Source organism: Pezoporus wallicus, unplaced genomic scaffold, assembly GCF_028554395.1.
Source record: "Pezoporus wallicus isolate ANWC-B61680 ecotype Strahan unplaced genomic scaffold, APGP_CSIRO_Pwel_v1 scaffold_2584, whole genome shotgun sequence".
NCBI lineage: Eukaryota > Metazoa > Chordata > Aves > Psittaciformes > Psittacidae > Pezoporus > Pezoporus wallicus.
The window spans coordinates 5,303,481-5,327,602 of record NW_026642851.1 but is presented as its reverse complement, the minus strand read 5'-3'; the positions used below and the strand labels follow the sequence as shown (position 1 = coordinate 5,327,602).

Here is a 24,122-nt window from a genome sequence, read left to right as displayed (position 1 = left end):
AGCTGTGCAAGTAATGCACATCCCAGCACTCTGAATTCTCAGGGACCTGTTTAGCCCTATCAGTTCACAGCACTGCACAGGCTTCATCCAGTTCGTGGTATTCATTCTAGCAACCATTCCCAACATGCTGCAGAGCATAGGCATGTTTTCGGCTCCTCATGCTTGAAGCTTGCCCCTCCCATCTGAAGTGTTGCTGCTGCACTACTTGTGATATTACACCTAGCAGATTGAGTGCTTAACGCAAGGAATTCTAGCTGTGGTCCAGCAGACCACATTCAGAGCCGTCTGTGCTGCATGTGGCACAGGATTTCTGTGTTGATCCTGTATGATGCCAGGGATGGTCTGCAAAGGCTGTATCTGCTCAGACTTCAAGCTACATGAAAGCAGTCACATGCATGCCTAATGTCCTGCTGGCACAATGCCTTTGTGCTGTTAAGAGTTCAGGTTCTTAGGTCAGACTCCCTCACAGTTAATTGCAAGCAAATGGAGTTTTATATCCAGAACCCCAAGCAAATTCAGCTATTTGTACATGGTGACTGTCACTGTGATGGCTTAACTGACTCTATTTCTATGTTGCTTGTTAAGAGTTCACAGTAAGCTGGAATTTGAGTATGTTTGTGTTGCTGCACAGAATGCTGTGAGTAGCTCGGCTGTGTGGCTGTTCTGGCAGCAGAATGGCTCTTTGAGTGGTGAATTTTGGAGGCTGAAGAAGAGAGGACTTGGTAGAGGGTGCATGAGGGAGAATAATGTGGAAGATTTGACTTCTAAATAGAACGTCATTTCAGAAAGGACCAAATCACAGAAATGAAGTATTTATCATTAGCAGAATGATAACTGGCTGAAAACACCATAAGCTGTATTAATGCAGCTTTAGCTGGAGTAGCCCATGTGTGCCAAAACACTGTATGTGACTGTAAAAAATACCTATCTATAGGAATAAGATAATGGTAATGCTTTAGGGACTCTTCAGACCTTTACCCCTGAAAGTGGCTTTAAAATTCCTGCCTTTTTGGAGGTAATCTTTGAGAAAAGTTGTGCCTTATACTTCACTTTTTATTGGGAAGATTTCTTTATGTGTGTACCTAATTAAAAGGCAAGATTTATTCCCTTGTCTTTTTTTCCACTTAATTAGCCTAGTCTCTTGGATATTGTATGCCGCGTTGTATGTATCATTTGAAACTTTAAAAGGTAAAATTTAAAAAATGTTTTGCTCTTGCCAGAAAGGATTTGATGTATTCAATGCACTAGACTTAATGGAAAACAAAACATTCCTGGAAAAGCTCAAGTTTGGGATTGGAGATGGAAATTTGCAGTATTATTTATATAACTGGAGGTGTCCTGGCATGGAATCTGAAAAGGTAAGGGAGAAAAAAACAGCTCCTGAATTCTCTTTGGTGAAATGGTACATTAATCTACACTGGCCAAAATGTTTTAAAATAACTTTTTTTAATCAGTCATATTTAAGATCTGTAATTGACATGCAGAAAAGTAATGCTATTTAGATTTATTGCTATAATTGTACTAAAATGCTGTCTTTTTCATCTTCCTTTAGGTTGGTCTTGTATTACAATGAGGACATTTATGTTTCTAGAACTTTGCGGTCATCGTTTGAGTTAATTTGATCTCCATAACTCTTGGAACGGTGTTGTTCAAGAGGAGTAAAAGCACAACATCAGTGATAACTGAGGTAGTCCATTAAACCCAAACAATGAAGACATCCATATGTGACCAAATGTATGCATTTTCAGATAGATCAGAAGGCCCATGAAACTTTTATTGTCCATAAAAGAATAAAAGCACATTCATTTAAGTTTCAAAGCTTAGCTTGCACCTTGATGAGAAGAAGGTATTTTTTTTCCACTCTTTAGAAAAGACTGTTTTGTACAAACTGAACTTCAGTGGTGGATTAGGGTACAAAAATATTTGCTATTATGTGGACGAACTGCTGCATTTCTATTTATTAAGTGGTGGTGTATGTTTGTCAGTGTAACAGAATGAAGGATACAAACTTGAGTATCTTTGCTTATTTACTTCACATGGATATCATCATTTGGGGGAAAAACAATGAAGTACAATACGTTTGTAGTTCTATGGAAGTGGAAGTCCTGGATGTTTTTGTAACTAGAGCAGTATGACAATGTACTGGTTTAACTAGTGCATTTGTTTCTCCATACGCAACGCTGCCAAATCAATAAAAATAGATTTGTACTTTGATCTTCGATAGATCAGTGGATTGATTTAACAGTATCGCACTGTTCAGTGCAGGTGTTATCTATGTTGCCGGAATGATAATACATTACTGTACTTAATTTACAGTTGTGGCACAAAAACCTTAGTTTTCCCTCAGTAGAATAACATCAGCCTGTGTGTAAAACTGAGAATTTTAGTAGTGCTATCAGGATATTTGTAGTTTGAATGTTTTCAACGCTTCTGCGAAATTGCACATATTCCTTTGTCTACTTTGATTTCCTATGAAGTCTGTAATTCTAATGAAAATTATCTTGTAAATATGTATTCAGAAATTGTTCCGGGTAGTGTTTTTATCCCGACTTTGGAACAAGAAGTTTTGCTATATATGTGGCTGGTAAGCAGAAGAGAAACGCTCTACCCTCAATCCTTGGAAGTCTTTATACTGTGCTACCTGAAATGTAGAAGGGCTGATCTTTGTTGTTGGGGGGGCTGTTAATTCCCTCATGAATGCTTAGTAACCAGAGTGGCTTCTGAAGCACTTTATATGCATTCCAGCATAGTGTCATAGCTAGGTATGGTAGCAGTTCTTTCAGCTCACGCATGCTGCAGTAACGTGAGCACTGAGGAAGTCTGCAGTGAGAAACTGTTCTAGCTGAAAGTGCCAAACTGTGGTAGTGAAGCCTCCATGCTGTAAGCATCTTTTGAATGTGACATGAATATCTCATGAAATGCAAATGTCTAAACTTTCCTTTTAAACATGCCTGTAATTCTGAAAGCAGATTTTGCTGAAAGTTGAATTCTGTACCTGAAAACATCAACTTAGATGAAGATAAATTTTGTCTGTTCTTCGTAACTGCTAGCCCTACCCACCTCCTTACAGCAGTGGGGTTTTTCTTTCTTCCCACTCTTTCTCCAATGTGTGAATGGTTTGTGGTTTGGTTTCTTTTTCTTGTGGAATTGCCTAGAGACAGTGATAAATACTTTCCCTTATTCTCTATGATTAAAGCATTTGACTTCCTTCAAACAAAGGAAGGGGTGGAACATGGTTTGTCTGACCCCTGGGTGTGCATCAGCTCGGGACCTCATTAATTCAAAAGGGCTTCAGAGGAGATCTTTCAGACATCTACTGGTGCAGCTGGGCTCTACAGCTTTGGCCCTCTGATAGCTGTCTGCTAGTAGCATTCCTAACAGATGGTGCAGAGGGAGCTTTGACTCCCTGTGTGAGGCCTGAGCAGAATTAAGTGCCTGAAACTGTAACTGATGGTAATGATATCTGAGGTTTCAAGAAGGATTTAATCTCAACTCCATCAAAGACTTAGTTCTTAATTCCCAAAAGGCAGGAAGGTGCCTTCCTGGCTGGACATTGGCATTGGAGCCTGCTGGGATGAGGAGGAAGGTGCACCAAGAATCTCAGTGCGTTCTGCTTCAGCTTTAAAAGGCAGAGCTCATCTGGGTGCTGTGCAGCATGAGGTGGGATAGCAGGGCATAGCTCTGTCTTCATGGCTAGGGTACTGAGTTGCTAAGAAGTGGTTGTGGCCAGACATTCCCTTACCTGGAGGGGTGATCTTGAATGCCAAGTGAAAGATATGCTCACTGCCTTCCCTTCCCTTCCCTTCATGGAAATGCAAGTGGAAGAAGGGATAGCCAGACCTCTTCTCTGAAATCAGAAGGGAAATCCTCCCCAGCACTATTGTTTGGAAAAGCATTGAGGCCATGATGGGCCCAAATATGTCCAGGTAAAAGACAGACTTGAACCTGGCTTTCTGCCCTAGTCTTGGGGTAATTGCACATGAAGGAAGGTGTGTGGCCACCCTTATGCTGTATTCTGGGAGAACAGTGCCATTTGCTTCTGAATCTGAACGGTAAACTTCCCTGTCTTGCAAACATTACAGTTAACTAGCATGGCTAAGTACACTAGTGCTAGCATGCCGTCAAGTTTTTTGCATACAAAAAGCCAGAACAAAGGCTATGTATGAAGGACTACAAAGCCAGGCAAAGACCCCTCATCTCTTCTCACCACCCTCAGCCAGGGAGGACAGAAACTTTGGCATTAAATATCTTACTTCTGTTTAAACTTAAGAGAGCATCACGATTACAGAATCATTGCTACTGCCTCCATTTGTAGTTGGTATCATGAACTAAAGTCACGCCTAAAAAAAAACCAAAATACAGATTAGGTATCTGATGGTACAGGATATTTGGATTAGCAAATTTTTGAAACATATGACATGTAAATTCCATTTTTAAGAATACAAAGTAACTCAAGGTATTTTGTGTTTCTTCTGCAATACCATACTGATGTTTGCTTAAACTGCAGAGTGCCAAGTAAGTTCCTTGGCTGTTTATTTTGATTGTCTGAATTGCAGCACTATTCCCCGTCCTTCCTACAACACAAATATCTCATTAGGAAACTATCTGTAGTCTCTAGTAAAACTAAAGAAAACTCAAAAGATATGTGGAATGTTTTCAGTCTTGTAGCAGTTACAGCTGTCACCTACTTTATACCCAACAGTGTATGACTTATCTAATTTCCTGGGAAATTAATAGACTCCATTTAGAAATCAAACGGAGTTTAGGTTAGCTTACTTTTTCTCACAGGGTGTGTGTTAATAGCTTGCATAAGGAATTCATCTTTCAAAATGCAGCATTAGTAATTGGGGTTTGTTCTGTATTTGAAAATATTGTTCCTTCAGCATATGAGACACCAGGTATTATGGAAGTCGAGTCTGCCTATGTTCTTCACCAGAACAAGGTTATTGTTCAGCAAACTATGACAGTTCCAAAGGGAAGGCCAACTGTGCTGTTTACTTGAAACAAGCATTGAACCAGCTTTAAAAGTTATACTGGCATGGACCTTTGTTTAAATAAACTTTCACTTTTGGTATTGACTTGTTTGAATAATTATATTTAAATCTGTTTTGCTTGAAGCATGTTCATCTGTATAAAAACACAAAATTTGTTTAGTGCTTTGCATTAATTCCAAAGATGTACTTATTATGACTTCTTAAGTTACATCAGAATATTATCAATTTTAACTCTGCAAATGAAATATTTGCTCTCAGGTAAAGACTCGCACCCAAGTTTGAGCAATATTCTTTATTAAAGCAGAAAGTACCTCGACTGAATGCAACATCAAGTCCACCTTGTATTCAAGTGCTTTACACCCTAAAGCCTAACAAGATAGTTCAGTTACAGCTCTACTCCATATTGCATTTAAAAAATCAGTTATGCTGAAAGGCTTTCTTCTTTTTGCGAGGTGGTTTTTTAATCTTATTTGGATTTGGGACAAGTTTCTTGATTTTCATAGGCTGCAAAATTACATTTGAAAGATTGCTTTCCATACGCTTCCGCTTCAGGCTCACAAACTCATCCCCCAGCACCTCTGCAAGCTGCTCAGGTTCTTCATTTTCTGAAGAACCTTCATGAGCAAAATCCACAGATTCTTCAGTTCTGTACTGAAACCATGGCACTTCCAAAGCTGGTATCTTGGGAATTATTGCTGCTATTGCTTCTGTAAATTTATCAGACTGCTTCTTAAAGCCTAGTGCTAAAATGGACGTTAAGCCGAGAAGCGGTGCAATAGTTTCGCTGAGGCGGGGAACCTGCCCTGCTGGCGTGGCTCGACTTGCACTCAGCTGAATGAGGTGCGATGTGATCATAGCAGGCTTTGCAGACTTGCACACCAGCAAGAGAAGAAGTTCATCTTTTTCCAATGCTTTTGTAACTTCATTAACTCCAATAGCAAGCTGTCTTCTGATACTTGTGTCAGTCCACCCCATTTTTTGTCGATGGCCTTCTGCGTTCTCTTCCTTAGGGAGTTCACTGGTGCCAGCATTACATTTTCTTTCCATTTGTTTTTTTGTAAGGGAACGTTTTTTCACTCTTGGAGTCTCAATCTTTTTAAGCCCAGTATGTTTAATCCTTTCTTCTAAGGTCTGTAATATAAAATGCATATCTTCACCATCGATGGTTTTCCACTCTAAAACAAAGGGGTTATCTAGACATGTTTTTACAGTGGCTTTCTTTGCTTTGCGAAGTGGTGCTGTCCCTTGCTGAATTACAGACATCCTGAGCCTCTTGTGTGTTTTGCCACCCTAGCTGTGAAGGGAAGAAAGACGTAAATGTTAGTTCAAATACTGTGCTGGTTGCTGCGGACATCAGTACCAGAAGCTTCTTTTGGGAACACAGAAGAGAAATGTCACATCTCAAAGCAACACTGGCAATTACTGCCACCTTCATATAAGCTCGGTGCTGATCTTTAACACGTATTTCACACGGCAGATGCCTCTTTTAAATGAAAAGTAATTAAAACAGCAGAGTGGACAGCAAGGCACCACCAGTACAAGAGACCTTCTGAAGCTCAAGAGCAGATGGAGATGCCATAGTTCTAAAAAACAAAACAAAAAATCCCAGAACCATACAAGCTGAATGACCACTCAGTTTTCACTGTTGAGCAGCTACGCTGTAGCAGGATAATGACATGAAAAACAGCAAAACCAAAAAAACGCAGAATCACAACATGAAACAAGCTCCAACTTCCTGAATTTATTGAGGATTTTTAAAACTTTGCCTTTTCATTCCATAATCAATGTCTTGTGTTTGCATTGTCTATCCATGTCTATTGTCTGCATTTAGAAGGTATGATAGAAACCTGCAGACTCTTACTAATAAACTTATGCTTTCCATGGAGGAAGGGAATCCTTTGTGGGCTTCCAGAAAGTTCACGTGTCTCTTACTCTTGTGTGACCTAGACCATGCCTTTAGGTTCAATGAAATGGGTGTAGGGAAAGCAAAACTGTTACAGATCTGACTAATCTAGTCCTGAGTAACAGAGCAGGAACGCAGGCCTGACTACAGTCCCTAATAACTCACCAAGGCCCCACACTCCTCCTTGGATTACCATTCACCATCTCCTTGCTGAGTCAGTGATATCTTCAGTGTTGCATAGCCAAGCTTACAAACAGGAGTTTTTATCAATGCAGTGCGAACTGTGATGGTGTCATCCATGAGTCAGAAACACAGGAGTGCTTTTCAGAGAACAGTGAAACTGAATAGGTATTTCAAAATGCAGCAAAGCACTGTGCCCTCTCAGTACTCTCAGAACGTGTGCAGTGCCCTGCAGGGCATCCAGGCGATGCTCTATTCATCCCAGCTGTTTGCCTCCGGAACTGGGATCTGGAGAAACTGTCTGGGGAGGGAGGGGCTGCCATTCCCCTCTGCTCCCAGCCACCCAGAATGGCTCCGTCAGGGATGGAAGATCTGCCAACCTATTTCATTAGTCCTTAATGGAGCTATCATCCATGCAGTTATCTGATCCCCTTTGCTTTACCATTACAGTTGCAACAACCAAAACACGGTAGCAGCTGTAGACTGGAAATGACCACTAGAAATCTTGTATGGGACTGAACTGGAAATGGAAGCTTATGATAGGTTAAAAAAAAAAAAAGAGCTGAGGATTATCGTTTTTAACAGCTTTCAATTAGGGATGCTCTGATGGCCTTTTGCAAGGGTTATCAAGCCAAGACAGCCACTTACACCTCAGAAAGGAGCAAGAGCCGAGAGATTTTTCAGTTTAACTTTTCAAAATGGGCACTACTGAGGAAAATAAGCGTGCAAGAACAGGAAATAAAGCAACGATGAAATAAAGACACGCTGAACTCCTGCACCTCGCACCACCGTCCCGGCCCCCTGCTTCCCGCGCTCGGGAGAAACGACCAAACCCCGCGCTCGGCCGCGTCCGCCTGAGCCAGCCCCTCTCCGCAGGCCTCCTGCGCGCCCGCTCCGGGAACGCGGGTACCACGCGGCACCAGCAGATCGCGCTGCAAACGCACCGGCCGGCTCGAGCCACGGCCTCCACCCGCCTCCCCGGAGCCGCTGGGCCGAGCCTGCCCGCGGATCAGCTGCAGGCCGGACCAGGACCAAAGCGCCGCCACCGCAGGAGCGGGGCGTCCTCCCGTGCCCGTTCCAGTGCCCGTTCCAGTGCCCGGGCCTCAGCCGTCCCTCTCCAGCCTGCAGCAGCGAAGCAACCCCTACCTCCTCCAACGCCTTCGCCACCCGCACGCTCCCCGCGCATACGGCGACGCTTGCAGCGCGTCGGCGCCCAGAGCGGCCCAGCTCCGCCCCTCGGCCCGCCGCTGCGCTGGCGTGGCGGGATCCGCCGCTGCTGCTCCCCGCCTCCGGCTACGGGGCCTGGGGTGGGAGCGGGCGGAGAAGGGGCTGCGCAGGGCGGGAAGAAGGAGAGCGCGCAGATCGGACGGACGGACGGAGAGCGAAGCCACCGGGGCCCGGCTGCAGGCGGGCAGTAGCCAGTACCGGGTAGACAAACAGCGCATTGGCCTCGGAGCGCCGATGGTAGAAACCTGCTGTCGGCATTTCCTCGTTCTGAGTGCTACCATAAATTGCTTTACAGGGGTAATAGATCTGGTCTGTCGTACATCGTCTAATGAAATAATGGCCAAGTCAAAACGCCCTTCACAGGGACTTCACAGCGATAGGGAGGTCTGTCGCTGCTGTTCAATGTGTGCCCTACTGCATGTATACATCGTATTCTGTCACAGTAAGGTGACAGGTAAGAGGCAGCTATGCTCAGGGTTTCCCACAACCTGCCGAGAGCCAGTGACAAATCTGTACGAGCACACTCCGTTTCTGTGTTTTTATCTGGGTTTATAGGGGTTAAAACGCTGAAGCATGTAGTAGTATAGCTTAATACTATACAGATACATGTAGATTAAACCTGTTTAAGGAATTGTAAGTGTACAGAGGCATGAATATGAGTAATTTATGAGTTGGCAGGTAAGGGGGGGATGGATTTTTTTCCATTAGTGGTTACCGTGTAGGTTAGTTTATCAGTTAATATTCTTTTTTTTAATCCTGCATTTAGCAGAGCAAAGAAAAAAACAGCATTCTCAATGTATTTTGTGTGTGTGACTGCTGGCATGTGGTGTTCCCCAGGTGACCCCCGTATTTTTCAGAGTTGCAGCTGGAGGATGCAAGGTCCCAGGCAGGGGCTGTGGCCGAGGAACAGTGGCAATAGCTGGGCTGGTTTTGGTTTAAATCACTCAAGAAATTCCTTTTTCAAAGAGAGGGCTTGGAAGCCTTGCTGTATCTCTGCTCTTAGGAGGGCAGCCTAATCCTCAGCGGTATAGAAGCGAGCTCAAGCTCTCTGAAGAAGCTAGTGTGTGCTTAATGCTCCCACCAAGCCTTCCCTGGCACTTGTCGCCACTCAGCTGTCCCTGCGGTGTGAGCAAGCCCCCGTGTCCTGCGCCAGCGTGGCTGTGCCGTGGCTGGCAAGCTGAGGTCACTGGTACCCAGCCCAACACCCTCCTTGGAGCTTGTCCCCACCACCGTGCTCACACCACAGGACTCAAGGGGCAGAAGCGCTACATCCCCACTGGAGAAGGAGGGAGGCTGTTCCCCGGGCATCCTCGCAGCATCATGACTCTCGAGGTAAGCAGTTTCGCATTTGCTGGGGAAGAGGCACAAGGAGAGGAGAGGGAGGGGGATGTGCTGTCCATCTGTGCAGTGCCGTGTCGGAGATCAGAGGTGTTTCTCCAGCATAAGGATTATTACTGCAAACTCAAGGTTACCTTGCAGCGCAAGAAATTTACCTAAGCCTTTGGAAGTTAAATACTGCATTACTTCTTGCAAGTGAAGGCTGAAAGACATACTGCTTATTTTGAACTCGCAGAAGTCATGTAATTTTTGGAGCTTTACCTGTTTAGAGTGCATGAATTGTTTTTCTTTGTGTGTGCAGCTGAGTTTGCTAGGACTGCATTTTGTAGTTACATATTTATTTTTTTAGGATCTAGCTATAAAAGGAGGAGGGAGGCTTCTAACACTGAAGCAGCAGTATGTGTGCATTTGGAAAGCGTAATTTTTAAGGGAGTTGTGCATATATTTTTAGAGTGTGTGCATGTTTGGAGTGGTGCATTTTGATGGGCTTGTGTTTTGTTAGGAAAGTTGCTACTTTTTTCCTTCTTGGCTAGAGACAACTTCCTTCTACCTTGCCTCTGACTATAGAGTTAAATAGTTCTTGAGAAAATTATCTCCATTGCTGGCTTTTAGCCTCCTACCTTTGTAGCAGACGATGAATACTTCCCTTGTCCTGCTCATGCCCTGATGGATTAGACTGTTTTTCTTCATTAGGCTTTCTATTATTCCTTTCACTTCAAGATTTGCAAGTGCCTTTATCCCAGTCTCATTATAATGTCCCTCTCAGCTTGGTTAGCGTGCATGTTTTGCAAAGAGCAGCATAATGCTCTGACCTAGATGCAGGGAGAGTATTGCCAGTAGCTCAGCAATTTTTTTCTGAGCTCCAGTTACACTGAATGGCACAGAGGTTTCATTGTGGTGTTTTACAGCAAAGGAGAAGAATCTTGCGTCTTCAGTGGGTCAGAATTATCAAATCCCAAACATAACACCAAATTAAACACTTTGTTTAATTAGTGATCATTGAAATTAGTTTGTTTTATTCTGCCTTGGATTCACTCTAGAGCATAAATTTATTAGCTTGACAATTATGCAATGAGCCATAAATCACATTGGAAAGAGCTGAGTACAGTATGATATTGCCATTCCATTGCTGTGTACAGTTACACTTTCACATAAAAATCAGTGCTTGAATGCTACGACATGTTACACATTCTGCATTAGACATTATACAGGTTTTCTATCCACTGTGGCTTTGGTTGACAGCTACCATCCATATCCATAAAAATTCATTGAATCAAACTGTATGGGAGTGAAGACAAATTTAATAGAACAATGTTTCCATCAGGGAGGCTCTAAAAGATTTGTAAGTTTTGCAAACTGGTAAAATACTCTGCTATAAATTAATTCATTCAAGTTTTTTTCTTTGCACAAATGGAGTCTGTGATAATAATCTGATGATTTGTGCATTTACCGTTAATGCATGTGTGTATGTTACGTCTGTATATATACTTTTGCTTTTGATTTGAGGAGTTAAAAGGGAATTTTATTGCCATGTGATTAAAAGGAAATTATATTTTGATAGGCTGCTCCTAAATATATTGTGTAAGCAAGCAAATCCTGAGCAACAACATTGTGTGTGCACAATGATTAGCTAGAGGGAGATGAAGAAACAAGTGTTTACATTTTATTTCTGCGTATTTCTTGCTGTGTAAGATATGCATTTGCATCTTTTTAAAACAGTATCTTGTGATACTTGCCAATAAATCCAGATAGGATATAAGTGTATGAAGATAAGAAGCTTATAAAATTATTGGTTTCCTTTTTTTCTGAGTTAATTTTTGTCTTGTAGAAGTCCAGCAAGGCTTCTAGTTCATTCTTACTGTGAAGTTTAGACCAGAAAACAATTCAAAGCATGTGGAAGCTTTCCACTGACTTGAATGGTCCTTGTACTTCAGTGCTAGCAGAGGCCCACATGCAGCAGTGGCTACAGTGTAAAGGTGAAGGTAGATAGAACTTATTTAAACTTTAATCAATTGTGGCAACTCAGTTATGTTTTATTATTGATAGCACGTCTTAATCTTGCTGTTAACAGAGCATGAATGCTGCTTTTGTTTGTACGTGTATGGATAGTATTAAGAGATGTCTGTGATGTAGGAGTCTGTGATAGATATAGTCAAAAATGTCACAATCCTGGTGTTTGGATTTAGAATTAAATACTTATTTTAATAAATTCTACCTATAAAAGAAACCTCAAGAGTGGTGGGCCATCACATTTTCTTTTGGTAAGCAAACGTACATCCTTTTTATACATCTATACCAACAGAGTGAGTATAAATGCTTTGCTTTTAGGACTGTCAGAGATGTACAGTTACAGTTTCCTTCAGACATTGTTAATTCAATGATGTTAGTTGCATCGCTAATTTTGTTTCTCCTTGTTGAGCGCTTCTGCGTAATAAATGCTCTACATCTATTCAAAATACTGTTGTCTTTTGAGGAAATCCTTGAGCTTAGTTAGCTGGAAACAACTAGATGCTTTAATGATACTTGAAGTGTTTGGGGAAAATGCTTGCTTTTATTATTATTTAATTTTAATAACTAAGCTGCTAATATGGCTACTTTTTAAATGGGACCCTCCATAGATTTTTCCAAGATTTATATACTTATACAAGTATGACTATTTATATGGTACCATCTATGGAATTTTGTACTTTGTCAGGTTTCTAAGGGGGACATCAGGTAACTATTACTGTTTGTATCGTTAAAGTATTTGGGAGACCTAGCCAAGAGTGCTTGAGTTCTACAAACAAGAGCAGAAAGGTAGGACTGGCTTCGGAGCCTGCAGCTGTCAGAAATGCTGAATTTTACTTCAGTGCAAAGAACAGGTTCTGCTCACATAGCTGCAACTCAGGAATGAAGATTTTAGTTTGTGTTTAAAATGGAGACAAACAAACCCCACAAATGTTATTTAAACTCTTGGATGAATTGAGGCAGAAGACACTTTATGAAATGTTTTACAATTTCTCTTTCAACTGAGGTGAGGAAGCTTGCACTCCTGTTTCTAGCCTTTAGGAAAACAAATAATGAGGTTTTGTATTTCTGACATTAAACTTTGTAGAAGAAAATATTTACATTTTCTTTATCCAGAGCAAAGAAGAGAAAGACCTTTTGTTATCCATATAATCCATTTTCAATTCTGATACAAGCTGACTAAATCCAGTTACTTCAATTAAAACAGTTTTCATCATTTTTAAATTAGATACTAGGCAAATCTTCACTATGAGGGTGGTGACACACTGGCATCCAGTCTGGTTGCCCAGAGAAGTTATGGCTGCCCCATCCCTGGCAGTGTTCAAGGCCAGGTTGGATGGGGCTTTGAGCAACCTGGTCTAGTGGAAGGTGTCCCTGCCCATGTCAGGGAGGTTGGAACTAGATGATCTTTAAGGTCCCTTCCAACCCAAACCATCCTATGATTCTAGTATGTAGAGAGAATAATGGCTATAGCTTTGGGTTGATATGAGTGAGGGCTGCATGATGATGAATGGGGCAAATTTAATGTTTTCCCCTGTGTTTTGAGTTGGGTGTTGAAGGTGGTCCTGGCAATAGCAGGCACGTCTGTGCCAACTGTTGGTTCCCTACTTCACTGTCAGCAGAGAAGTGGAAACTAAGTAGGAAGTAACCCCCAGAGGGTATTTGAGCTCTGCTGCTTAAGTCAGCACTATGCAGTCAGGGCCAGAAGGATTTAGAGATCACTGCTGGGGTGTAAAGTTCAGTGAACGTCTTCATACCCCCAGTGTGACTGTGAAAGACATTTACACTGTGTTGATTGTATAGACTGCTTGCATGAGTGTGTTTGTAGATACCTTGACACTAGACAGGCAATAATGGGTCCAAGCGTTTAGACGTAAAGCTGTTGGAAAAAAATAGGTTCACAAATAGTGGTGCTGACCCATCAGATAAGTAGCCTTGGTTCCCTTTCTAATAACTTATGGTTTTATTAATCTTTCATGGGAAAATGCCTAGATTTACCACTAAACCCAAGTGAGTAATTGGCGAGTGTCTAATGATACTACTGTGCGTGTTGTCCTTAATGTTTTAAGCACACTCCTTGAGAGGAAAACTTTCTTTTTTCCATCAGGCTGACTTTAATGCTGCTGCAGAAGATGTAAAAAAATTAAAAACAAGGCCAACTGATGAAGAACTGAAGGAACTATATGGATTATACAAACAGGCTACTGTTGGAGATATTAATATTGGTACTCCTATTCCTATATATACTTCACATTTACTCTCATATCTTGATGAAATCAAGCAAATGTTATGTAAATCTACATGATAATTAAAGGTATACATTTATTTTGGCAGAATGTCCAGGAATGCTAGATTTGAAAGCCAAAGCCAAGTGGGAAACATGGAACCTGAAAAAAGGTGTTACATCAATTAAATTTACATCATCTAGTCATGTTTATAGGATGACAAATATGGAAGGATAATGACTCTGCTTTCCTTTGCAGGTTTATCAAAGGAGGATGCCATGAAAGCCTATATTTCCAAAGTAAAAGAAATGGTAGAAAAATATGGGATCTAGAATAATCAAAATAATTCCCACTAACAACTAACCCTTTAGTAACTAATGAACTAACGCTGATGAGAAAAATGCAACACTAACTCCTTAACTCCTTATTGTGTTGTCTAACAGTAAAATCTTTTAATCATAAGCTGGTTGACTGTAAAGGGTATTTGCATACCCACTCTATATTTTAGATTGCATCTTATTCTAAATAAACCTAATAAACTAAGCTTCCTGTAAGAATTGTGGATTTTTGTGGGTATTAAATTACATTAAGTATATTTACAGAGAAGCTCTAAAAGTAAAATAACATAGCTGTCATTTCTTGGAAATGAGGTTATGGAATGAAATAAAGGATTGTGCACATGCAAGATGAGAAGAGGGAAAAAGAATGATGGAAACTGTTTTATTTTTAAGCCCCAAAGCCAATGTTTATTTTCAAAAAAATCAAAAAAACTCCCTCTTCTAAAAGATTACACAGGAGGAACAAAACAACTCTTAGGCATAGCTGCATGCAATTGTACATTGCTGTGGACTAATCTTACACTGTCTGCCATTAAAACAGAGGGAAATACTCATAGGCCAGCATGTTCTATATATCTTGTTATAAGTTTTACCAAGAAAATTTCATTAGAGGGCTCCAGCAGATAAAAGTGACCTCCAGGAAGTTTGTAGAAGGAAGTATCTCCACTTGTTAGATCATGCCAGGCTGAAAAAGATATTTAAATGAGAAACATCAGAGAAATGTTAACGATTGGAGTCATTCTATGTAACAATTTCAAAATTACTATTTAATAATTATTTTAAATCCTGTATCAACTGGTTTGGTTCATACATTGAGACTGCTTTGTTGATTTAAAGACTCTAGAAAAGCTCTTCATTAACTGATTTGATACAACAGGCAGATGTGTAAGTATAAGCAAAGTACCTTCTAAATCACGTGCTTGCTGATCTTCAGACCCATTAAAGCAGGTAATATCACAAGAGAAGGGGATATTCCCATCTGCCATCTCAAAACTGTGAACATAAAGCAGTATGAAACTTTCCATGAAATAACCCCAAATATAGGTTTCTTCCATATACAAATTAGCACTTTCTCCTCCAAAACATAACAAACTTCAGGAATTAGACTGTGCAGAACATCGACGGAAGGAATTACTGTGTCTGTAAGATTCTTAGGTCCTTACCCTGCTGCAATTACTAAAAACTTTAATGAAAGAATGACCCAATAGGAAAAAAAGGAGCTTCAATCTGCAATGAAAATTATCATCTACAATAAACAAGTATGTTCTCTGCTTGTATTCAAGTTCTAATGTTTCAGGGCGTTATTAAGCATCAGGTTCCTATGGCTAAAATGGGTCCCACATCCAAGAGTGTCCTTGTCTTCGCCAAGGTAAGAAACTTTAACCACTCAGCTACATGAGCTGTTGTGTAACATCCACTTGGAACAGCAGTTAGGGCAGAAGCAGCTGGTTGCGCTCTGGATGCCTAGAAGACAGGGATTCTTTGCTTCTGCTTAGGCATGGATCAGGATACTAAATTCAGTGATCCTGAGGCACCATCAGTTGAGATTTTTAGCCTCAGAAAAGAGGTCAGAATATTCCTTTAGATCCTGTGTAGAACTGTAATTCTACCATGACATGTTCACTTCTGTAATAACAGTAGTGATTGCTACAACAAGCAGTGTTTTCATCTAGGGCTTAACTACTAGAAGCACACAAAGGAGAAAACTGTTTAGTGTTTCATACTCTTTTTTTGTAACAGAAACAAGAACAAATTACAGAGAAAAATGAAAACCTGAATCAGACAGAAATAAAACTGTAAAATACAAGTATAAATGTAATACAAAATTGTAAAACTTACGACCATGTGTGAAGTACTCTAGAGTCTTCTTTGAGAGTATTTATCAGATGTTTCTTACGGTCTTTATTTTGCGGAACCTCAAAAAGAGTTCCTCCTGAAATTTCTAGATTTGCAAGAAGGTCTTCATCTTTTACCCCATGTGCGGTTTTGAGGTAAGTAAATGCTTCAGACTGTCAGCCAGACAAAACAGATCAAGTGTTGTATATAACATACTTTAAATAATAACTTAATTAAGAGTTGTTTTAGTAAAAAGTACAATGATTCTGTGTCTCCAAAATACAATGAACGGCTGATTAGTTTAACATCCACAGAAAACACTTATTGGAAAAGCTTAGCAGGCTGTGTTTGCTGAAAATACGGATTATGAGCGAGCCAAGTACCCTCAAGGTCTGAAACTTTCACACAGACAAGTAACCATTAAATTAATTTTGTTTGAAGTTTGATTCTCACAACTGAACTATAACTAATAATCTATTTAAGAGAAAGAAAAGCCTAGCAGTGGACACAAATCTGACTGATGTAGAACTAGAGAGTCCAACTGATTATGGAAATGCGTAGGAATAACAGTTGCTTCCATCAAGTACTAGCTCGTACTCAGGATTGCTCAGAAGCCCCAGAAACAGAAGAATGGAAATAGCAAATGCCATCTGAGGACAGGAAGACTAGGAAAAAGCCACTTTACTGTTGTTTTCCTGAAAAGACAAGCAGACCACCGGAACCTCAGCAGAAACTGAGGACAGATTAAAAAGCCAACAAAGCAGGTGAAGAGAAAGAAACAGACAAATACACTGAGGGAGGGTTGGTGCTGGAGGATTACAAAAGATTAGGTTAAGACAGCTATTTCACATGTTACAGAGTAGGGAGTGCCACTTCATGTTTTGTTTTGATTACATTTCGGTATTAAGCAAGAGGCCATTAGTAAATAATACCGTATTCAGAAATGTGGCATTAGTTTAAGGAGACTGTTCTCCCCAGGCTAAGGTTAGCAGCAGTGAATACTCTGTAATGTGAAATTCTCTGCCTCAGAATTAATTTCCTTTAAGAAAACAAGAAATTTTTCTGCGTAGACTCAGAAGCAAACATTGTTTTCTGTTAAAGCCACTCTACATTCCATACTCTAAAATGTTATTTTTACTCTTGGTAGCTAACTTACTGTTTTGTTTCATACTGGTAACAATTCGGAAACTTACGTTTAGGGTGGGTGCCCCTGATAAAAAAAGATGGATTGGTTCTAGTCCATACTTTTCTTTCAAGTGTAGTGCAACTGCAAGACTAACATACGATCCAAAGCTGCAGCAAAAAGAGAAATTAAAGCAAAGTAAGCAAAAACATATGTAAACCCCATAAAATTTAAATATCATTTGACTTTCAGTGTTAACGGGCTATCTTGAACAGTTACTCAAACCATATGACATGTAAGTTATAGTCATATTAGCTAATTGACATGAAGTGTATTCTTGTGCAGTCTGCTTTTACAAATCAGACCTTTTTTTAGTCTCTCTTTTAGTATTCTCCTTAATTTGCAGTAAGAACAGTTATTTTGAATTCTTGTGACAGAGTGATCTTCACAATCTATGTGTTTCATGTGTGGTTTACCCCCCTACATTTTAGAGCAAGCACTGACACAAATATTAACAGTAAGAACAATTATAATTTGTCAGTGTAGAAAGAAAAAGAAACACAACACTGCCGTTTTTAGAAGATGTTGTGCCTGAAGTAATAAGAGTCTTTGACATCAACAGCATGTTTTAGGATGACTTGACAAAAAGCTTTTGCAGAAGGGTATTTTCCTCAAGTTTTTGCAAATAAAGGCAAGTAACTATCTATTCCTAGAGTTCAAAGATAAAGCTCCTTCACCGGAGTATCTACAAATGTATGTATTTTTACCTGTGACCAAAAAATGCAAATGGTTTTTCTTGCAGTCCTTTTAACAAAACACTTGAAATTTCATTAACTACATGTGCCATGTCTTTTGCAAAAGGCTCCCCCTGACGAGAATCTCTTCCAGGAAGGTTTACGGAGGACACTGCAGAAGAGGTGGAGGAAGGGAGGGAAAAGAATTATAGTTATTTCAGATAGAAATAGTACAATCATTTTAATTGAGCTTTTAAATCTATTTTAGAGAATATATAGATTATTTAAATTAAGCTTTCTTAAAGCTGATACAGTGTATTTGCTATTCTATTACTGTTTTTTAATCTTGTGAAGAGATTAGGTTTACACCCCTTCCTTTACTCCCAAATGTTGCCTCTCTAACTGTTCTGATTGATAAATGCCTTGGGTCAGAAATCTGCAGTGTAAGGAATTAATAGATGAGGGAAAGAAAGTTGGTTTTCTAAAATCTTCTTGACATCACACATACTTCCAAACTCACATGGAAGTAATGGGTCAGATGCAAAGTATTTTAGCAGAGAAAGAATAAACCACTATCTAATACCATAGACAGAAATGTCTACATCTTACTTCCTTTCTGCACAAGACATCTCTGAAAGAGCATGCTGCACCCTGATTTTATTCATCCGTGTCTGCATTTGTTTCTAGGCCATCTCCTTAGTAACTTGTTTGGAAGTAGTTCCAGTGAAAAAAAGCTTTTTCTTCCCTTTTTATTAAGAAGAAAAAAAAAAAAAATCCATGCAAATCTGATGTGACTTGTGCAACTGCTTACAGAAAGCACACAGCATACAAGCATTTAGAGGACCGGTACAATTGCCTTGGCAATGGTCTCCATTAATGTCGACTGTCATAAATCCACAGTTTAAACTTCAGTTTTGATACAAGAAGTGTAAAACCATGCAAACACTCTGGATAAAAGAACTTCTGTTCAGTCTCTCAACATTAAAACTAGGTTCTCATATCTTCATTGTTGACTTTGCTGATGCCTTTTTTTAACATATTAACAATATGACAGTGTACTGCTGTTTCTGAATCACACCAATAGTTTCTGAAGCAGTCAAGCATACTGTAGTCTTGTATCCTCACAGCTAAATTTCACAACTTTTTAACGTATAATTTGATCCAAGGTGGCACAGAAATTTAACAGCACCCTAATGGAAATGCTAGCTCCTAATGGAATTCCTTTCTGGATTAGATCCGCTGGATAAACATTGCAGTGCTATCAAGAACATCATAGTCCATTCAAAAAAATTTGCTACCATGTATTTCAGACATGCTTAACTTCTGCTTTACCCACACAAATGACTAACCTTCAATTGAACTGCTGAAGAGGCTGCCCCAATGAGCAAAATGAGAAGCTCCACTTCCAGCCCATGGAAAGCATATCAACCTATAGAGAGCATCTGGCCTTTTGTATGGACAAACAACCACCTTCTCCATTCCTTAAAAAAAGCCAAAGAAAACAACACATCATTCTAGAACAAGACTTTTCAGGTAGAACAAATGAAGTCTAATTTGATACAATGGGCTGCAATATTTTCTGTCATCAAAACTACTTGTGGTACATCAACTATCAGTTACATTCTTTTTGAGATGGTGGAGTAACAAGAGCCGCATTCAGCTTTACCACAGCAGGTTTAGTATTTTCATTGACTGACAGAAGTAACAGCAGAAGCAAGATTTATAACCCCTTCCTTCTTGCTGAGAAGGAAAAATAGCATTGAATATGCCAACTGCATTGTCTCTAGCACCAGATACTGTCTTTACTATCTGAATCTTCTTTCCAGATTTTCTTGTCCTCCATTCTTGCTGATTAGATTTGTGGATATAAGCATTGAGATGATATCCTACAATTGGTAGCATATGCTCACTATATGCAAGGGCTGATTCATCATAAAATACACCTATATGCCTACATGCAGTCTTTTTTACCTGCACAGAAAGTTTTAGAAATACAACCAGATCAGAATAGGCAGCAATTCATGCCTATTTTAAAACTATGTAATGCAAGCAAGACAGAAGCAAATCTACCCTAATGCTGCTGTGGCAATTTCTTGATTTTCACATATACATACGTCTAAACTAGAAAGTTTGTTTACTTTGTTAAGAATCACTTCAGAGAAACTCTAAGAAGAACAAGTCAAAAAAAGTGTATCAACAATCACTGGGCAAACAATTAAAAATAGCTAAAGGATAGTGGAACCAGTGCTGCAGAAGACAGAATCCCTCTGGTAGGTTCATTTAGTTCCAGTACCATTAGTTCCATTTACACAGTTTTCCCACAAAAAGACACAAACCCTCAAACATTTCTGAAGCCAATGTTTTGACAATCAAATAAGAAAAGTCAAACTGATTCCAAAGGTGATACAAAAATGTAAAGCCTGATAAATAAGCACATTTAGTCAAAGCCCTGCAACTGTTCAGAGATACACTACCAGTCACTGAGAATTTTCCACATTTTCTACTCATACACATTTATTCCATCCCCATTCAGTTTACTTTAGCTGCAAATACCTGAGTAGCCGGGAAGACCAGCAGTGTTAAGAAGCAATAGCCTGAGGGTGGATCTACTCCTCAGCACTGCACAGCAAGAAAGAGCAAAGCCAGCTCCACAGGAGAAGAGCAGATGTGCACTCAGGTGGCACAGCTGCCTGCTTTTATGTCTTTTGTGGGCTTAAGGGGAGGAGCTGTGTGTGTCACACCCCAGAAAAAAAAGGCAGGGACTAAGGTACACAGCATCCTAAAAGGGAAACAGGAACATCATGTGTTAGGTGTGATACATACAGCATTTGTCAGCAAAATGAGGAAGGTGCACTGCATCAATCCCACTGATTTAAAAAGCACAGGTTAACATGCCCATGGCAGTACAGAACTTGTAGCAATTTCAGTACATGGTGACCCACAGCTTTACTGAAGGAAAGGCCTTATGAAGTATCCAAGAAAAGCCTGGCTTTTCTCAGGAGTGCAGCACTCACACCTCTGCTGGACAGTTTTGTAGGGGCCTGAAAATGCTGATGTAGACCATCGCCTGATTTGAATAAAACACTGCGTTTGGTTGGTAGGCCAATTGTAATTTCTACAAGCTGGAAGACATAGTGGTGTATGAACAACACACTGGTTGTATTTGATGATTTTATACTAGCTACCATATTATGCTCCTGGTGACCAGATGCTATCAATCAGACAACCTAGAAACACCAGTGCATTTGTAACCACATTTGTAGTACTAAGAAGACTGGCTTTTTTTTTTTTTTTCATTTTTAGTTAGCTGTAACAAGAATAATAAAAATATTCAAAAGCAGTGACAAAAACTAAGGAACCTGAGTGCCAAAACGGGTTCTGATGCTTAACTTGAGACACATAGGCTGGACTGCTTTGTGGTTTTCACATCATTCTTCATTCTTCCACATTTGTCTTCATCATTTCCAGGAAACTGACAAATCTGTGATGTTAAAAGGAAAGCCTGCCTGTAGGCCTACCCAGTCAGTAAGCACTGCTCCTTTCTCACACAAGGTCTGCATTTTTTTACTCACTCCTGATTTCTGCTTTCCTGGGAAACCCTAAATCAACCCTTCCGACTGCAGCAGTTTCCATGGGAAGGCCCAGTCTCCACAGTGAGGGCTGGCCCCGGGGCTTTCAGCTGCCATTTCCAAATCACAAATGTGGAATCTGTTGCTAAGGCTAGTGCTTTGGTGTGACAATTATTATGAAGTAAGATGGGGCACACTTATGTTTGAGAAGTGCACAATTTAAAGCAGGTTACATTGGCTAGTCCTGACCTGTGCTGTTGTGCACCGGACTACTTCTCCACATGAGGTATCTGCTATTATCAGAGGTGTTTGATCGTAAGGTGAAATTTGTAATGAAGCACCTAATATGCTTTATTTATTCCTACCTCAAATTGTGCCAACTGTAAAATCTGACACCTTGTTATAGCCCTGTTTGTAACATTAACAGTTGTTAATGTTATAAAAGCCAGCTCAACCAAAATTACGTTTGCAATTTCCAGAGCTGAAGGTAAAAGAGGGCTTCGCAGAAGTAACTTTGCTAATCCAGTACTAGTATGGAATAGGACAGGCTTTTTTGGTTGAAAGGGATCTACGGTGATCATCTAGTCCAACTCCTTGACCAATTCAGGGCTGACCAAGTTAAAGCACGTTGTTAAGGGATTGTACAAATGGCTCTCAAACACTGACAGGCCTGGGGCATTGACCACCTCTCTAGGGAGCCTGTTCCAGTGTTTGACCACCTTCTCAGTAAAGAAATGCTTCCTAATGCCCAGTGTCAACCTCCCTGGTGTAGCTTTGAACCATTTTCACGTATCCTATCACTAGGATAGGAAATTAACGAGTGATACACTGAATAACTGCAATGATTTTTTTTGTTGCCTGGATACAAAACTGTGCATACTCTCTGGAAGGGAAGCAATGAATGTTATTATGGAGTAGGAATCGCTCTTCTGAATAAACCCATACCACGGGATTTGATGACAGTGTTTCCCAAGTAATTATGCAGGTATCCCAGAATATTTTATGCCATCATCACACATCACACCCTATGGATAATTGCCAGACCTTCTAGGGAAAAACTCTTAGCACTGTTGGCTGAAAAGCACGTGATTTCTATGCACCAGTTGAAACAAATTACATTGATCAGAAATTGCTGAAAAAGACCTGCATTAACAGCTCTGCTGTTTAATCCTTTGGGAATCATCAGTACTTAAGGTGAGCCAAGTAAAAAGTTGCCAGAGACTGAATCACAGAAAAGACAGAAATAGATCCTAAAAAGCATGAAGAAAACCGTCTCAGAAAGCTAGGAATGTTTACGGACAACCAAGGGCACAGGGTGGTAGGTAATCAAAGGGAGAGCTCAAGGAAGGAACAGCAGACTAGACAGTGACAAGGGCTCACCAAAACAAAATGGAAGTGAGATGTGGGACCAAAGAAGTGCGGGTGCTTATGTGTGGAAATAGCAGGAATCCAAGAAAAGTAGAATAGGAAGAGCCTGTAACTGTAGATGCTGATTTACTTCACCAGCAAGAGTTTAAATCTGTAGCATATTAGGTAATATGCATATGTATATAGAATATTTGAAGACAAAATATTTTTCTTCTATAGTCAATGATGTTAGTGAGGATGCCTGAACCTTCAGACCCTGCTGTTATCAGGAAGCAGAAGTGTCTCACCTCTACTAAGTCACTGATAGAGCAAGGCACAGGCAATTCTGCAAATAGCTAAATGGGTATTAACTGATCATACACTGACCTTTATTACATATTGGACAATCAGGTCACAGCACTGACATTTTGATAGGTGTATTGATGAAATGAGGAACGAAGTCGTTTCTTCTCTAGAAGAGTCATTTTGCAAAATGAAAAGAAATGCAAGAGATACTCTTGCCAATGTATTAGGGAAATAATTCAGCGTGGATGTAGTTTAGTACCAGGATCCTTAACATAGAGGCTTTTCCTTGAAAGGATTTAATCATGAAGAAATTGTGCTGGTTGTCACCCATGATTAGATCACATGTCAGCAAATATGCTGAGAAGCTTTATGCTAAGACCTGTGGATATTTTTCTTTACTATTTGATATCTTTCTCTTTGTAAATGGGTTGAGGTCATTCAGGTGTTGCCATCATTGCCAGTGGCTGCTAGTAATTATTACTTCATGACACCACCTACAGATACACTGGCATCACAAATAGGCCTCATCTTCCCACCTGTCTTCCCCCTCTCATACTCCCAGAGCAAAGCTATGGGACCAGAGGAGGATTTGGTAACATCTTCACACAAGTTAATGAACGGCCCATGCTGTAAGCATGAATTCACTGATGGACCTGATGAGATGTGGGTCCTGAGGGAACTGGCAGATATAGTTGCCAAGCCATTATTCATCATATTTGAGAAGTCATGGCAGGCTGGTGAAGTTCCCCGTGACTGAAAAAGGGGAAACATCACACCCATTTTTAAAAAGGGAGAAAAGAAAGACCCAGGGCACTACAGGCTGGTCAGTCTCACTGCAGTGCCCGGCAAAATCAGGGAGCAGATCCTCCTGGAAACTATGCTAAGGCACATGTCAGATAAGGAGGTTTTCTACAGAAAAAGGAACTGGAGAGGGTATCAAGATTCATCGCACAGTGTCCAGAGGGACTTCCAGCTGGCAATCACAGTGCTTAGGA

The 24,122-nt window shown here is 40.3% G+C and overlaps 5 protein-coding genes across 6 annotated transcripts in view; 3 read left to right on the top strand and 2 right to left on the bottom strand.

Moving 5' to 3' along the window:
- Window positions 1-5,078, top strand: part of NMT2 (N-myristoyltransferase 2) — a 34,000-nt gene extending 28,922 nt beyond the window's left edge. For both annotated transcript variants that reach the window (XM_057432515.1, XM_057432514.1), the window contains exons 11-12: window positions 1,221-1,358; window positions 1,553-5,078. In XM_057432515.1, the coding sequence (XP_057288498.1) occupies window positions 1,221-1,358; window positions 1,553-1,573 (159 nt within the window). In that variant the 3' untranslated portion in view covers window positions 1,574-5,078. The remainder of the gene's footprint in view (window positions 1-1,220; window positions 1,359-1,552) is intronic.
- CROT (carnitine O-octanoyltransferase) overlaps window positions 1,466-24,122 on the top strand; it is a 47,959-nt gene continuing 25,302 nt past the window's right edge. The window contains exon 1 of the mRNA XM_057432510.1: window positions 1,466-1,470. The gene's annotated coding sequence lies outside the window, so the exon portion shown is untranslated. The remainder of the gene's footprint in view (window positions 1,471-24,122) is intronic.
- RPP38 (ribonuclease P/MRP subunit p38) lies at window positions 5,272-7,174 on the bottom strand. The gene is made up of 2 exons (XM_057432516.1): window positions 7,063-7,174; window positions 5,272-6,288 (listed from the first exon to the last, which is right to left on the bottom strand). Exon 2 carries the CDS (start codon window positions 6,255-6,257, stop codon window positions 5,412-5,414), a length of 846 nt encoding a protein of 281 aa, XP_057288499.1. The 5' UTR covers window positions 6,258-6,288; window positions 7,063-7,174; the 3' UTR covers window positions 5,272-5,411.
- On the top strand, window positions 9,508-14,621 carry ACBD7 (acyl-CoA binding domain containing 7). Its single transcript, XM_057432517.1, has 4 exons — window positions 9,508-9,636; window positions 13,757-13,874; window positions 13,984-14,046; window positions 14,133-14,621. Exons 1-4 carry the CDS (start codon window positions 9,625-9,627, stop codon window positions 14,204-14,206), a joined length of 267 nt encoding a protein of 88 aa, XP_057288500.1. The 5' UTR covers window positions 9,508-9,624; the 3' UTR covers window positions 14,207-14,621.
- OLAH (oleoyl-ACP hydrolase) lies at window positions 14,721-19,868 on the bottom strand. The gene is made up of 6 exons (XM_057432519.1): window positions 19,255-19,868; window positions 17,939-18,077; window positions 17,242-17,341; window positions 16,052-16,221; window positions 15,117-15,205; window positions 14,721-14,897 (listed from the first exon to the last, which is right to left on the bottom strand). Exons 1-6 carry the CDS (start codon window positions 19,382-19,384, stop codon window positions 14,764-14,766), a joined length of 762 nt encoding a protein of 253 aa, XP_057288502.1. The 5' UTR covers window positions 19,385-19,868; the 3' UTR covers window positions 14,721-14,763.